This window comes from Vigna unguiculata, chromosome 7, assembly GCF_004118075.2.
Source record: "Vigna unguiculata cultivar IT97K-499-35 chromosome 7, ASM411807v1, whole genome shotgun sequence".
Taxonomy (NCBI): Eukaryota; Viridiplantae; Streptophyta; class Magnoliopsida; order Fabales; family Fabaceae; genus Vigna; species Vigna unguiculata.
Window position 1 is genome coordinate 33,382,475 of NC_040285.1, and position 17,726 is coordinate 33,400,200.

At 28.7% G+C, this 17,726-nt stretch overlaps 1 protein-coding gene across 4 annotated transcripts; it reads left to right on the forward strand.

The window, feature by feature from the left end:
• The first annotated feature begins 493 nt into the window (after positions 1-493).
• On the forward strand, positions 494-11,565 carry LOC114192016 (type IV inositol polyphosphate 5-phosphatase 3-like). Of its 4 annotated transcripts, none has more exons than XM_028081549.1 (13): positions 494-576; positions 664-750; positions 6,951-7,053; positions 7,226-7,346; positions 7,478-7,540; positions 7,642-7,714; positions 7,816-7,920; positions 8,048-8,861; positions 9,493-9,674; positions 9,873-9,981; positions 10,500-10,639; positions 10,847-11,043; positions 11,251-11,565. In XM_028081549.1, the coding sequence occupies exons 3-13, from the start codon at positions 7,021-7,023 to the stop codon at positions 11,268-11,270; spliced, it is 1,857 nt and encodes a 618-aa protein (XP_027937350.1). In that variant the 5' UTR covers positions 494-576; positions 664-750; positions 6,951-7,020; the 3' UTR covers positions 11,271-11,565. The 4 variants fall into 4 exon arrangements, with proteins under 4 accessions (XP_027937350.1, XP_027937353.1, XP_027937351.1 ...); XM_028081552.1 differs by having other exon boundaries at positions 559-576; positions 667-750; XM_028081550.1 differs by having other exon boundaries at positions 567-581.
• The last annotated feature ends 6,161 nt before the right edge of the window (positions 11,566-17,726 follow it).

Below are 17,726 nucleotides of genomic sequence, written 5' to 3' on the forward strand. Positions count from 1 at the left end.
TCTTACAACAATCTTTTCCTCAATAATTGTCTCACTCAAAATTTTATTCTGAAATTGTGACTTAATCTACCTAATCTTCATCACGAGATAATTGTAGATTACCGAAAAACACAGTATAATTTAAACACAAATTCAATCATATAAAAAAAATTGTGACCATTTTTAATCTAAAATTTTAAAATAATAAATTTACAAATCTTTATTTTTATATAATATTTTATTTTTTTTATTTTTACTTAATGTAAAACTTATTCTTAATCTTAGATTTCTAACATTATTTCTCTGAATTCCTTTCCTTGCCTGGTGCTGACATCATGCGAGAGATACCTCTATATTTTGTTCAAACAAAAACTACCACACATTTATTTTTAATTAATTTTTCTGGATTTACATTCGGCGCCTATGACACAAAGCAAAGCCACGTGTACCAGCAGCCTCTAGTCAAATCGACAAGATGTTGAAAGAAAGAGATGTTCCCACTCCATTCCTTATATTCATGAGTCAATAATTAAGCAAAACATTTTCTTCCGACACACAATAAACATACGCAAGAGAGAAAACACTGGACCGACAAGAGTAAGGTTCTTTTTTCTCTCTATTTATATGTAAAGTTTTTTCTTCAATTAAGCTTAAGCACAATATAAGTTTTTCGTTTTCCTGAAGAAGCCGGAAAGTGATGATAGCATCAGCAGCAGAATCAGAAGCAGCAACTACACTTCCTCAGTCTGTAACTTAATCTCGTGTACAGAGGTACGATGTTACTTTTCTCCGTTTTCTTCATCATAATCTTTTCGCTTTTTATCAGTTTATCTGTCTGTAAAACAATTAATGAATACGTGATTGAATATGGAAAATACGACTTTTGTTCTTCCACCAACAATGTCATTTAATTCCAGATTTTATACAAACTTCGCGGACCCTGTTAATTGCCTACCTAATTTATTCTTATACAGATTTTATAGAGAACACTTTTTTAGAAAAGAAAACTAAAAATTATTATTATTATTAAAATACACAAAAAAATAAATACATAAATATCTCCTCTATCGTAAACTTTTATAAGAGAGGAGATATACAAAAAACATTAAGTTTTCATAACAAGCTAGATCGTCGGTTTGTCTAAATTTGGTGCGGTTAATCTTATCCTTTTGTGGGGTTTACATTTCGAGACCACTTGTGAGTTTATTTCAAACATTATGAAATTCTCTTTTGAATATAATAAACATAGCGACAATATATATGAAATGTTTTTTATTAATTAAATAAGTTAAATGATGTATTAAATTTATAGCGATGATATATATTTGAAAGCATTAAATTTATCTTTAATATATTAATATATATGTATTGTCGCATAAATCTATAAATATTATATTTTAAAATAAATATAATATGTATGTCACATCTTATATTTTAAAATTTTTAATAAAATACACGAAATAGAAAAAAAAATAATTAAGCTAATTTATGATTGCTTTTATTATTTTCTCAAAAATATTATCAATAATTAATTATATGTTTTATTTTATAAATAAACAACACTTATTTAGTTAAGCATATAAATTATTAGGATTTAAATCTTTAACTATTAACCTATATGAAAAATGGGATGACAAACATAATAAGTGTTGGTTAGTTTTAGTAGTTGGTCTCTTATGATGATCCGTTTTCGGGTTTCTTGATCAGTCCACAAAGACAATTTTTAAAAAAAAATTACATTAATCTTATTTTAACTTTTACATTATTTTTTATCTATGAGTCTAATATTTATAACAAAATTAAAATAATTGAAGAACATGAAATTAAGATCCACATTAATTAAATATATTAAAGTTAAATAAAAAAGTATAAAAAAATCATTCTCTAACTTCCTAATAAATTATAACAATTAATGAATATTAAATACGCGTAAATGTAAAAATATCGACTAATGAATTTAAACTTGAATCAATCAAATGATCGACAAAATCAAATAAAAATTAAAGTTTTGTCTTTTATATATTAAAATATAATAATTTTTCTAGAGTTACGTGAATCGATCTATCTCATTATGTTATTAATTCACGTGAATCGTAGAATACGCAATATAAATCTAATGGTAAACAAATTAAAATACTTAATGTCTTATGCACCTTTTATTAAGTTCAACAAGTTGAACTCGTACCTTTTTACTAAGACTAGTACTACAAAACAAGAAATCTATTGCTGATTTGAAATTTGTCGAAAACATAAAGAGTTTGTGAATAATCAACTTTTATCAACAAATCAAAATTCGTCACTAAAAAAGCAGTTAGTAATATTTACCAACATTTTTTATATCTGTTGATAATTATCAAAAGTAATTACTCAAATCCAAGCGACAACATGTCCAGTAGCTTTCGATCAAAGTCACTCCGATGACCTTCTAAATTTGTGATTTGAAATTAAGAATAAGTGACATTAATCATAACCTTTAGTCTAATTGATTGGGCGAAAAAAGTGGGATATGAGTTTCACCCCTCTCGTGTTAGTTGGACCCCTGTAATGTTTTGCGTTTAGAAAGAAAGAGAAATAATATGAAATGTTAATTTAATTTTGTCTAATAATTTACTGATGGAACAATCCAGATATTAAATTTCACTCAACAATTTCAAATATAAATTTCCAGATATTAAATGCATACATATCTTTCTTTTATAAAGGTTCAGGGTGATCATATCATATATACCACAAAAGAAAGCCAAGGTTCATTTTAGATAAAATTAATCTAGAGACAGGGTTGTCTTTTTCATTATAATTTTACTTTTAAATTACTGTATATCAAAAATAAAACACCAACATAAGTCCGATCAATATATTATGGTGGTTTGCAAATATAAAACTACCGGTGTAAATTATAAAAAGTACTATCTTAAAAGTATAATTTATAACATTAGTATTATTTTTAAATGTCAAGTTTATTTGTCAATTTTAAAAGCAACCTTTAAAGATAACAAAGCTGAGAAAGTTATATCTTTACGAATTTGGTGCGAGTACACGAATAAATGAGTTATATCTTTATCAATAATTGTCCCACCCACTCTTGTTCAGTTCTTCGCGATCACCCGTAGTTGTGGGTTTCATTAGTAGTTTATTATATTTATGGGTTTTTAAAACTGAAGTAAATAAAATATATATAATCTATACTTTTTCTCTTATTTTTTGTATGGAGCATTAGCGACAGCCTTTTTATCACTTCTGTATTTTATTTTTTTTTCTCATGTAATTATAAATTAAATTTACAGTAAAAACAGTTATTATAAAAAACTTAGTGCCTACAATTTTTTAACAACAAGTAATATATATAATATATATAATAAATATAAGGATTAGAATTAAAAATAATAAAGGATAGTTATATTATATTTTCGTAAAAGCTCTATGAATAGTTACAATTATTATATACACTACACAGTAATAACTTGTATTACATGTATTATTTTATTTATGATTATTATTTAAATATTAGATTCCATATACAAAACTCATAATCTCATCATAAAGGTTAAGTGAAATTAATTTAATATGTTTAGGTTGGATTAAGTGGTCAAAATACCCGAACCCATAAATATTGTTCTCTCTAACTTGCACAAACTCATTAACATAGGCATGTCATGAATGAATACGAATCATTTGTTAAACTTTTATGTTCGTTACAACAATTTAGAATTTTTAATGTGTGATGAAACACAAATATTGCCTTAATAATCGAAATTAATGGGTTCCTCAAAATTAGGACCCCTTATCCTTTCCAAACCAAAATACTCCTTCAATTGTGGATATTCCAAATAAAGTTGATAAAAAAAAAAATCTCATAATAACTCAAACAAAACATGAACATGTGATTTTTTTTTTTTGGCTACAAATTAGACACACACTCTTCTCTCATGTGATTACATGAATATATACACACCTTTCAAATTCAATTACTCAGCCAGCTACCTCAAAGTTTTATAGATTCATCATTATTATTTTTATTTTTATTATTATTATTATTATTACATCATAACCAATTATGTGCAATTATGTGAGACATTTGTGTTTTCCACTATAAAAGAGGTAGAGTGCTACAGAAACAAAAGAACAAAAAAGTGACGACAAATATGGTCTTTTATCTGAAACACAATTTGATCAGTTTTGTTACCTAAAAATCTAAGTGTTTGGGCCAATTTTGTTTTGGGAACGAATGGCTTGGTGCTTATGGATATGAAAAAAATGATTGGGTGTGGGACATATCCAAGTCAATGTCTGAACATGATATGCATGTGCCTCCTTGAAGATGATAATAGAAATGAGAACAAAATATTTACACCACTATCCCATTTTCTCCATCAATGGAACTTTTGTTTTTACGAATTTTTAAAAATTCTATTTTAAATAAAAATAAAAATTTTAAACTTTTTAGTTTGTTTTTCTCCTTTTATTTTCAAGATTCGAAACGAAGGTAAGGTATGTCACGTCGTCTTAATTTGCATATTATCGATCAAATTTAAATTTCATATTGTTAGTTGTATTATTATAACTTTTAATCGTTATTATTATTACTGTATATGTATTAATGATGAAAAATTAAAATAATGTTGAAAACATGTTGGGATATGTTTTAAGAAATAAAATTTGCATCAATTCATAAATTAAACTATAAGAATCGATTTGTTTTATAAAATAATAATAATGAACCTTAGCAGCCTTGGCGGAACCACATTGAACTAACAAGTTGCCACCGAAGCTCATTTCACCTGAGCAAAGTCCTATAACACTAATAAACTTCTACACAAAATAATTAACTCAATTTGTTTTTTAACATTTTAATTTTTTTTAACCTATTTTTTAATTCATGAATTCAATTATCCTTCGATTATCTATTTTAATTTTATTGTAGTAATATGATGTTATGATCTAAAGATGATTTCAATTATATATTAAAAATAGATTAAAAAAATAATCAAAATATTATTATTTTTAAAAAAAATACAAAACAGAATTCTGATGCGAACATTTTTTTTTCAATGTAAATAAATTAAAAATAAAATGATTTCAAAGAACATAAAAAGAAAATGAAAAATAATTCCAACTAGAGAGACTAAAATTTTCTGATCTTCCATTCAAACTACTACGTATAGGTGCATTAAAGTTTCTGGTCCTCTGCAATAATTTTCTGGGTACTTTACTTTTTATTCATCGTACGCTTTCTTTCTTCTTTTTCTGAATTTGAAGCGTAAACAAAAGAAAGTAGATGTCAGAAAGTGAATTTTTAGTTAAATATATATTTAATTTGATTTGAATTAATCAAGGTTTAACATGTGAATTTGAAGTTAACGCCTACCATTGTAACATTGTCAGTGGTCTCTTTAAATTTAAAGGCAATCATAAACACCATTAATATAATAATGCAGCATATATAATATAGCTATTCAAAAGATGATCATAGTCCATTTGGAAACAGAAATGATTATTACAGAGAATTAATGAATGAAAACATGTTTAAAATACGAATGTTCTTTCTTTCAACAACCTTAATTTATCATTGAAAAAACGGGCATTGCACTGTAACTCTTATTTTACAACTTCCACTCATTCCAAATTTGAATAACAAAGATGGCTTTTCCCATTTCAGTCGCTTTTTCTAGGAAATTTAATATACAATAGCTCACTTCTAGAACAAATTTTATTATGATATAATAATTTAATAATATATTAAAAAAACTTATCTGAGACATTCTCCAATTTTTCTTTTTACAACTGCTGGTTGGTACCTTCATTGAAAGCTGGGGTCGAGGGATTGTGTTACCTGTGATGTGATTCAATTATTTCTTCGTCGTGTGCGTCCATTTCATCTCATCATGAGTAATCTTTTTTGGCATTTTCTTAGTCCATTTTCAACCAATTAGGTTGAAGAAGAATGCAACACTAATTTGCCCTTTCACCAAAGACTCACCCATTGATTGGTTGGTTGCTTTTCACGCGGTCTATTAATTAATCCACATATGATGAATGTGGAAAAAAGTTAACATAATTTAACTGGATCAATCAGTGTCAATTATACCTGAAGACTTGTGGATCAACAGTGTTGATTGCTGCGAAACAGGGTATTATGATTTAATCCACCCTCGTAAAGATTAGTATTTATCTCTCTGTTTTCTTTTTCTCTTTAATAAAAGTTTCTTCGTTTACTTCACTCAAGGGTTACCTTAGAAAACATATTTAAGACTTCTCAAGGAAGAAAGTCAGTTTTTTTATTCAAATAAAACAATAATTCGAGTTTAATTAGTTAATCTTGAACCATGAAATGATTAATAGAATTTAATGGGAAACATACACATAGTTTATTAATGAATTGGCTTGTCGTATATAATGTTTTTTTATGTAAGATCTGTCTCCATGGCATGCCACGTGTTGTGGAGGTTTGACATGTGCGAGTATGGTTGATCTTATTTATTAGGACAACCTCCAACTGGCAACCTGTTAATGTCAGCAACTTGCTAATGTCCCGTGATTTTAGCCACGGACCCGCATTTTTCCATCTTTCTTTGGATACACGACGAACATGAATTAAACTATTATTATTTTTTAAAATTTTTGTATGAATGCGAAATAGATTAATATGAGCCACTAGATAAACGATCCAATGATGTCATTTTTCGACTGAATTGGATCCTCTTTACTTATGGAATAATCTCTAATGGTGTGGTAAACAGTAGTGTTTGTTTTTCACTCCAAGAACTCTATGTGAAAGTAAACAATAATTGTCAAAATAAATACCTGTAATTATTACTCTACAAGAAAAAAGAAACGTAAGAAAAACCCAGTTTTGCTGCTTCAATATCAACTATTCACTGTTTCCACTTGGTAATAATTCGACAACGTTAGCAACTGCTGTGATGTGTTTTATTTTTATTTTTTATGTTCCCATCTTACCTATCTATTTGCAGGTACCTCAGTTCAGTTTCTGCCTTCACTTTCTCATTCTGCTTCATCCACATATAGGCAATCGTAACAGTGATGAAGCAAGGATCAGCAACAAACAACCAACAGGTACTGTGTTTATGTCTGTGGGTGTGTCTTCTCTGAAGTTGTGCATGGCTTGTTTCTGCATGCTTGTACGAGTTGTGTTTAGTGTGTTGGGGTTAGTTGGTGTTGGGAAAATGAGGCAGTGTGCAAAGGGATTGGGCTGAAATGGGCTTTTTTGGGTTGGTGTTGCATGCAGCTCTTGTGGGCTAGAGTGGTTATGCGGAAATGGTTTAACATGAGCAGCAACGAGCCAGATTACAGTGCTGACCCTGATGATGATAATGAGGATGACCCTGAGACTGACTCAGACAATGAAGGTGAGTCTCTACAACTATCTTTCGACTGTTTTGAATATCTTCGTGTTTGTGTGTCTCTGCGTGTGGGTTGAATTTTCTTAGAATCTGAAAATTGATTATGCCAAAATTGATTTTGCTATCTGTGTATGCAGGGTGGGGAAAACAGACACGTTCTGGGGACAGCAGAGGGGAACAAGCTCCAATTGGGACAAATGGTTATTTAATTTTTTCCTTCTCATATATGCAATTGCAGAGATTGGTATGATGTTTTCCCTGTTTGTTTTTATCAACCGTCTAAATATCTAATGAACTGCAGAATTTCTTCCAAGGTTAAGGAGGCAAAAGTCGTTAACTTTTAGGTCTGAATATATAAACAAGAAGGAACTGAGGTGAGGCACAAGTCTTGTGTTGATTTAGAAACAGAAGACTCTAAATGCTATGAATTGCTCAATTCCTTTCATCTGGATTCTGATGAATATTTGTCTCTCAGAGTATGTGTTGGAACATGGAATGTTGGTGGAAGGCTTCCACCTGATGATCTTGATATTGATGATTGGCTACGCATTAACGAACCAGCTGATATCTATGTTCTTGGGTAAGCTGTTTTGTTTTCGGTCAGAATCAATATATTTTCTTTATACAAAAATTTTACTCTTCTTGCAAACGAATACTTGTCCCACTTGTTTAATCAGAACATAGCATAACACATTATAATGCCCCAGTCTTCAGGAGATTGTACCATTAAATCCTGGTAACATTTTTGGTGCTGAAGATACTCGACCAGTACCAAAATGGGAGAACATTATTCGAGATACACTGAATAGAGTTAGACCAAAAGCACCAAAGATGAAATCCTTCAGTGATCCTCCATCTCCATCAAAATTTAAGCCATCAGATGATGTGGCGGACATAGAAGAGGAAATTTTACTTGAAAGCGATAGTGACGTTGGTGAGGAAGTCCTTACGGTGGATGAAGATCACAACGTGTTTGATGGAGGGACAGATAAGCCAAGCGCAGAACAAGAAGTCTTGGCTTCAGATGCTGCTCATATTGGCAATGATTTACAGAGACAGGTTTCTGATGGAAGGAGGCTGAGTAGGCTAAATCATTTCCGTGACGAAAATGTGTCCCAGAAAACGGAAACACCATCTTCTCAACAGACCAGTAAACTATCCAGAATGATTAGTAGTTCTGAAAGGATTGGTTTGAGTTGGCCAGAGCCACCACTGCATTTGCTATCTCAAACATTGAGTAAACCAACTTCTTTTAAATCTATCAGATCCTTTTCAGCAACAAAGTCTTTCAGAACATGCCATTCTTTCAAGCCAACCATGGATGACATAAGTTCTCTTGCTGAAATCGACCTTGAAGCTTTGATGAAGCGGAAAAGGAGATCATCATATGTAAGGATAGTGAGCAAACAGATGGTTGGGATTTTCATCACCATATGGGTTCGTCGTAGCTTGCGTAAACATATTCAGAATTTGAAGGTCTCAACTGTTGGTGTCGGTGTTATGGGCTATATTGGTAACAAGGTCTTTATCCCTTTCTTTAGAATATCTGTTTTTTTTTTTTTTGCAGCTTGACTTCGCAATGTTTGGTTGCTAAATCATTACATTATCATTATCTCAGAACCCTTTTTCTTGTTCCTTTCGTTACATAAAGTTTTCTGCATTACTCGCTTGCCATATATTAGGCTCTTGTATAATTTTTGGCATCAATTGTGGACTACCACTGCCACATAAAGTAATATATTGTGTGGTTGATATATGGTGTGGGCACCAATCAATGGTGGCGCTTTCGTTTTACTGATTATCTCATTCAGTGATTCCACTATGTTGTAATCATTAGTGTTTGGCAAACAAGTTAACCAACTATTTAGTGTAACTTTTAGTGAAGATATTTTGGACTCTTTGAACAAGTTTCTTTGTAAGTATTTTAACAGAGAAAAATAAGAAGAAAGAAAAAAAAATGAAATGACTTTCTTCATTATCCATAAACTAATTATTAGAAACTTTTTCACACAATTTATTTTTCTCAATGAGGAGTATTTATGGAGAAACTTGTTTTTGTTGAAGGTGATTATATTGGAAATATTGGGTGATCCTGATATCTATCAGTGTTGATGTGATTATTAGATGATAAGAAACTTTCAAAACTTTTCAGGGATCTGTATCTATCAGCATGTCTATATACCAGACACTGTTTTGTTTCATATGCACCCACCTTACGGCAGGTGAAAAGGAAGTAGATGAACTTAAAAGAAATGCTGATGTTCGCGAAATACATCAAAGAACCCAATTTCCTCTTGCTGATATTGGAGTTCCCAGAAAGATCCTTGATCATGAGTGAGTGAATGTTTTACATACCAAGATAAACTAAAAGGATGATTATTAGACTTTTCAATGGGATTGTTTTCATGATGATTATTCCTTTAATTCTTTTGACTGGATGCTTTAATTCTGGATGCTTTAATTCTGTACTTACAAATTTGGCCTAAAAGAACTATAACCACTTGATTGATTCCAATTATCTGCACTTTGCAGAAGAATAATTTGGTTGGGTGATCTGAATTATCGTATCAACTTGTCATATGAGAAAACAAGAGACTTTATCTCAAAAAAGCAATGGTCAAAATTGATTGAGAAAGACCAGGTAACAGTTTCTGATATACTCTTACTCGATGTTTATATGTGCAACAAGTATTCCCAAAAGAACAATTATATTAAAATTTATTTTTTTCAAACTATTGTTTACACTATTTGTTAGAAATCTATGTCAATTTACAGTTTATAAGTAAATACATAGCTCATCTTATAAGCTGATTTTATGAAGTTGAGTTAGGTTTGAAATTCATCTTAATACTACTCTGCTTTGGGACCATTTTGAGAGATTTGATGTAAATAAAACTGCATAGTGATGATATTTTAATCTCGTATCCTTGTTGTAACATAGATAACGTGTTCAAATGACAACAGTATCCAATAATCATGCACATGTGGAACTGTTAGTTGTAAATTCTCAATGCATGCTTCCAAGTTGAAGCAAGTTATCCATGGCGTGTTTCATTTTGGTACCATGAAATTGATTAATGTTGAAAACCAGCATAAAAAATGAACTTAAGTGATGAGGTCGTGGTAGCTGTGTATTTTATTGACATCTTATTATGACAGCTTACAAAAGAACTGGAGAAAGGTGTATTTCGTGGTTGGTCAGAAGGTGCATTAAACTTCCCACCAACTTATAAGTATGAGATTAATTCAGAGAAATACTATGGAGAAGACCCAAAGGTTGGGAGGCGAATACCATCATGGTATGTTTCAATTTATTTTAACTCAGATTTTGCTTCATGTTACTGTCTGTTTATATATTTATGATTTAATTGTCTTTTTTTCTCTTAATAATTAGAAAAGCACTTAATATGGTGTATTGACCAATCTCTTAATTAACCACTCTTGTTGGCAAAATCTTTCTTTATATTTAAATGATTTTGCTTTGTAAAATTTGCGATTACTTTCAGGTGTGATCGTATTCTTTCTTACGGCTTGGGAATGAGATTACTTAGATATGGAAGGACTGAACTCAAATTTTCAGACCACAGACCAGTGACGGCCACATACATGGCAGAGGTTGAGGTGTTCTCTCCAAGGAAGCTGCAGAAAGCCCTGACTTTCACTGATGCAGAGATTGAAAATGAAGAAGTCATGGCAAATTTAGGTATAGTTGAACTTAAAAGTATCACATTGAGTTAAGTTAAGTTTGAAGTACACCTCTTAACATGGTATCAGAGTCATCACATAGATCCTATCCTAACAAAATAATTATCTTTTGGAGACTTGATTTTCTTTTATTAACATGAATATAATGAAAATCTATAAAATAGTACTCCTGACATATGTTTTTTGTTCACAATCTCTGGTGCAGAGACACTGTACGAGTTCTGAAGTATCTATTGAATTTGAAGGAACACAATGGTAGCGATTGCAATTGGATTTTTCATTTTCTTTTTATTTTCACTTAACATTTTACAGAAAACAGTGTATGATTTTTGTAAAGCATATGATGAATAAGATGTAAATGTTGTTGATAAATTGGGTATACGTATACCCAATTCACATGAATCAGCTTAACAGTGAGGGTTTGGATTAGTTTGCGTAAAGTTACAAACTTCACTGCACTAAAAAGAAGATTGCTGCAGGGTGATTAATGAAAAAATTTCTGTATGCTTATAAAAATAAACAGAATGCAGATATGTGTTAGATCAGTGTCAGGCATTTTCCAGATTTAGTTTAGTTGAGTGCGGTTCCAACACGCAATCAGGTGATACATATGCAGAATGCATAAGATAAACTTTCGTGTGTTTTCTCATTGCTATTAATAAAAATGATTTTGTTTGTTATATGAAAGAATTTTATACTTTTTGTTGTTATCAAAGATGAGTACTATATTCATGAATTACAAGACTTAAAGATTGTGGTCAGTTTTGGTTTTTTGCTACATCCCTTTAATAATTTAATTATGGTAGAATATTTTCATCGATGTTTCAGTATCAAGAGTTTCGATCAGATACGATAACTAATTGAATACCAATTTCATAATATATATATATATACGATAACTAACAAGTTCTTTCTTGAATTATAGTAATATATATATAGATATATTATATTTGTATTTTATCATTATTTATGTAATGGGAAAGAGAAAGATTAGGTTTGACAAAGTAGCAATGGGATTGTGATGGTTGAGATCCCCTAGCATGTTGGTACTTGATTGTGTACATAGATTGTTATTTTTGTAATTTTTATTTGACATTTATTTATACACAAATTATTGGTCTATTTTACATTTATTTACATAGGCTTTGTATTGTGTGGTGTGGAAGAAGGATGACTTGCGTTGGATAAAATAAGAGTATAGTTGTGATTGATGGAACACATTATCATATTAATATCTAAAGTGTGTTTTTGAATTTTAAATTTTAAAATGAAAATATGTATTTAATAACATTAAAATTTAATATTAATTTTAATTTAATAAAATAAAATATCCCTGATAAAGAAATGTAGCCGTCTCTACTTTTGGTTATATATAAAGAGACATTATTTTTTAGGTTAAAATACCTTTTTGTTCCAATTTTTGTCAAATTTTTGCAAATAAGTCTTAATTTTGGTTTTGTGTTCAAATAGGTCTCAATTTTCGTCAATTTTGTTCAATTAGGTCTTTTTTTGCTAACACTGTTTAAATCATTAATGGCCCTGAACAGTGACTGTCACGTGTCACTTCGTGGTTTTTTTGAATTTTTTTATTTTTATTTTTATTTTTTGAATTTTTTTTTAAATTTTGTTAATTTTTTTTAAAATGTACACGTGTCAACCTAGGAGTGTGCCACGTTTCACTTCGTGGTTTTTTTGAATTTTTTCTGAATTTTTTTAAAAAAATTTTAATTTTTTTTTAAATTTTTTTTAAATGTCCACGTGTCAACCCAGTAGCGTGCCATGTGTCAAAGTCAATATTCTAAATTCAATTTGGTCCCTATATTTGTTATTTTTGTTCAATTAGGTCCCAATTTTTGTTAACATTAACCAATTTGGTCCCTCTCCAAATTAAAACCAAATTTAATTTTTATATTAAAATTCATATTTTTTATTAAATATCTTTATATAATATATTAAAATTCACATCATTATAACTTTGATATAAAAATTAAATATGGTCACATCTTCTATAGAGACCAAATTGGTTAATCTTAACAAAAATTAGGATCTAATTGAACAAAAATAACAAATATAGGGACCAAATTGAATATAGAATATTGACTTTGACACGTGGCACACTACTAGATTGACACGTGGACATTTAAAAAATAATTCAAAAAAAATACAAAAAAATTCAAAAAATAAAATTAAAAATTAAAAAAAAACCACAAAGTGACATGTGACACACTCCTGAGTTGACACGCGTACATTTAAAAAAATTTTAAAAAAAATTAAAAAAATTAAAAATAAAAATAAAAAAAAATTCAAAAAAACCACGAAATGACACGTGACAGTCACTGTTCATGGCCGTTAATGATTTAAACGGTGTTAGCAAAAAAGGACCCAATTGAACATAATTGATGAAAATTAGGACCTATTTGAACACAACACCAAAATTAGGACTTATTTGAAAAAACTTGACGAAAATTGAGACAAAAAAAGTATTTTAACCTATTTTTTATAACTATTGTGGGCAAGTTTTCTTTACAATTTTATCTTTATAATTATTACATTAACTCTTTTGTTACTTTTTTTCTTAGTTATGTAATAAAAATGTAAAGACACAATGACAAAAATATATAATAATAAATTAAAGTTACTGTTGTAAATTTATAAGGGAATATGTTGATACTCCTTAAAAAATTATAATCATTTGACAATTCAATATATTAATATTTTAATATAAATAATTAAGATATATATATACTATTAGGATATTTTGTAAAATGAATGTACTTTGTCTTATGTTGTGTCAAAGTATATTTTTTTATAAAATCAGGGTGTTTTCTTTTTCGGTTCGCTTATGCCTTTTCTTTTTCTTATAATCCTATTATGAATTTTGTCGTAGAAAAAAAATAAATCAGTTTTTATTTTATTTTCAAGTAATAATAAATTTAAACTTTAAATAACCAATTATTCCACAAAAACAAAATCTATTTATTTTTATCCTGTAAACAAATTAGAATACACAGTTTGAAGAATGAAAGTCTCGGTTTTCTCATAATCTATATTTTATTAAACTGTGCCAAGTGTATCAGAATACATACAATTATGTATTAAAAGGGATAATTTCATTCCAGAGTAGGATAAAAAATTAGAAGTGACATTTTTAATAATACTTATTATTATTATTATTATATACTCCCCATTTTAAATTGAATACTTAAATTAAAATAATTTTGTACGCATTAATAGTGCAAATCCCGGGAAATCATGAAAAGTGGAAGAATTGGCAAATAGCTGGCCACTAAACTCGGTTACATGATATGTATGATTAGGCAGTGTTTGTGATTGTTGGAATCATGCGACGAACAAACTTAATGTCTCCACATGCTCTCCATAAGAACCGAACCTTATTTTAAGTAAAAGCCTAAACCTGTTACTTTTTTACTTTACTATTTCAGTTCGATAACCACTAACACATTCAATCTAGTGGGAGTGGGGCACTTAACATTTCATCAAATAATTTCTCACACTTTTGCAAAAGATGTTAGTTTTAGGTTTTCAAACATTTTAAACATATCAATTTGCAAAGGGTATAGCAGATAAATGAAGTTTGACATTGTAGTTTGTTAGATGAGTGAGAGTGAGAACTGGGATTGGAACGTGGTTGCAAGTTGCGCACGCTATGGGAGACCAGTGAGATCAGTATTATTTCACCAATTTGCAGAAAAATGAAAGCGTGGAAAATCGATATTTTGAATCACTTTTTTAATTTACTATTTCAATTATTCTTATATCATTAAAAAAAATAAAATAAACAATTTAAAAGTGATTAAAATAATAAATTAAAAAAAAATCAAAATATCATTATTCATATATTTTGAACTATGATGGTCGCGCAGTGACCCACACCACACCACACTACTTATATACTTTAATCATCAAGTCAACTAACATTTCCCCGTAGCTGTACCCCTAACATAACCATCAACCATTCCTTTTTTATTTTATTTCTTTTTATACATTGCATGTACCCACATTAATCACTAATTCCCCCAATAACATATCAATACATAATACTTAGTCAAAAACTTCAACTTTATTTAATTAAACTATCTTTACATTCAAATTCTCTTCGCATCGTTAAAATTAACTTATAAGCTAATCATTACATGATACATTTGTTTCATTAATGTAGCATTTTTTAACAAAACTTTGCGATACTCATTTATTATATTAACTTACAAATTTGTTAGAATTGTTCCGATCCAACTCAAGTCCGTCCCGCAGTTATCATTAAAAACAATTATTGGATTCTCGAGGTATTATCCGTTTTGAAACAAGAAGTTTCATTACGATTTTATCCTTCAAAAATACTTCGAAAAAATGGTGAAAAAAGAAAAAAGTATTTAAACTACACTTGACCTTGACTCCTAAATGATAGGAGACTTATTAGTGTATTGAGACAAGAATAAAAACTACTATGTTCCGTCAATATATAATGGTTGATAATATACATTTATATTACAATTATTAAGTTGGGTTTATTTTATTTGTAAATGTGGCTTACAAGTTTAAATTAAGTTGAATTAAAAATATTTATAAATTTTGGTATGGAAAGAAGCTAAACCTGGTTAACTTATAATGAACTTTGAAGGAGACATAATAGAAGCTCATTGATCTATAATAAAAATAAATAAATAAAATTTCAACTATTTGTTCAACATAACTAAAAAAAGTGAGAGAAATGTACATGATTTCATGGATTTTCTTTCTCCTCTTCCTTGCCTTTTCTATAAAAAAATCAAAATAACTCAATTTATAAGTTCTTTTCTCTCTAATATAATAACTCAATTTATAAATAGTCTATAAACTTAATCTTTTTAAAATTTCATAATAGGCTATGGTTGGATAAAAAAACTCAGTCTAAAATTGAAAAAATAATAGCTTATAAACTTTATTTTTTAAATTTCATAATAGACTATGGATTAATGAAAAATAACCATAGTCTATAGGCTACCATTTTTTTTTATCAAACCATAATCATTATGAAATTTTAAAAAACATATTTTCATTTTAGTAACTCCTACATTCTATTAAAAAAATTTAAAAAATTAAACCAAAATTTAAGAACACCATATAACTTTGTTGAATAAAAAACAAACAATATAGTTAAGAATTCAAAACCAATATTTGTTTTTGAAAAATTACAATAAAAATAGATAGAAATTGATTCTTGCGTCATTTTTTTTTTGCGAACTTCAATTAATGTGTATTTAGTTTTCGAGTCACACGGCCCATATTTGAACAAGCTTTGTTTTGGTAAGAATTGGTGTAGAAAAAATTTGAAATGTTCATAATTTTTGCTGTGAACTTCAGATGAAGAAGTACTTAACTGCAAAGTTGTTGAAAAATTTGTTTCCCTTCCACCAATGTTGTGTCTCGTTGTCGTTGTCACCACCACTTGCTCTAGCTTCTCCTCCTCCTCTTCCTTGTTTTCCTTTAATTTTTTCTTTTTACCTATTTTCACTTAATGTATAAAAAAAATCATTAGATTTGGTAGAAAATTTGTCACTTTTCTCACTGACATAAAATCCATTGGTAATAAAAAATATAAGTTATCAACTAATTTTACTGATGAATTTTAATACATATAATTACCAACGTATTTTACATGAATTAGTAAAAATTTGGAATGGAAAGTGTGATGCTATTTTTTGGTGAAATTTATCAACAAATACATTATTGATAAATTATTTGTCAATAATACAAATTCAAATTTACTGTCGGATGTTATCGATGATTTTGATTAACAAATTCATCATCAGTGAATATTGTTGTCAGTAATTCAAATTCTAATATATGTTGATAAAATTTGTTGATAAATTTAATACTAATGAATTTATTTTCATTTTAAGAATTTTGCTGATAATTATAAAAATTCTTGTAGTACTCGAATAGAAGAAATATCATGCATGAACAAAAAGAAAAAAATCTAAAAGAAAAAAAAACCATTTACTCAAAAATAAAATTTGGTTTGTCCAAAATGTCTTAAACTTTACTATTTTGTAAGTTGTAGTTTCTAATTGAAGAAAAAAAATGTGAAACAAAGTAAAAATCCTAAAAGGAATTTAAACAAAACTAAAAAAAAAAAAACAGTGAAGTTTTAAAAGTAAAAATAAATCATTAAAATTCTAATACATACTTGTGCCTATTACAATTTAAAAACCATTCTTACCATTGACATCTTTTTAGTATACGACACTTTTTTATGCCCTTTAGTTTGCACGTCAAAATTATTTTAAAAACAGTTGTGAAGAAGTCAAGATGGCTTTGTTAATTGCTATATAGCTGCATTATTTGGACAAAATATTATTTTCATTTTAATACAGAGTATTATTTTGTTGTGTGTTGTAGTTGTGAGGTTTCTAAACATAAAAAATGAATCGAAAAGAAGAAAACAAAGAGTGAGTGAACATGAGATGACATGAAACTTGGTGGTTGTGGTTCATGATAATATACATTACTTTATAGTTGAAATGATGTTATTACTTTTTTAAAAATTAGTACGGCTTTGACCATAGGGTTATGTATTTTCCTAAGCGTGATAATTCAAAATGCCAGGCTGCTATGGAATGTTGCATTCGTCATTAGCCCAAACTACAAATTCCAAAAAAAAATTAAAATCGTAAAATTCTT

Bases quoted from the DNA above. Each gene is read 5' to 3' on its own strand.
- LOC114192016 (XM_028081549.1), top strand. From the start codon at position 7,021: ATGAAGCAAGGATCAGCAACAAACAACCAACAG. The intron at 7,541-7,641 runs GTTATTTAATTT...AATGAACTGCAG, and splicing joins AGCTCCAATTGGGACAAATG to AATTTCTTCCAAGGTTAAGG. The intron at 9,982-10,499 runs GTAACAGTTTCT...TTATTATGACAG, and splicing joins AATTGATTGAGAAAGACCAG to CTTACAAAAGAACTGGAGAA.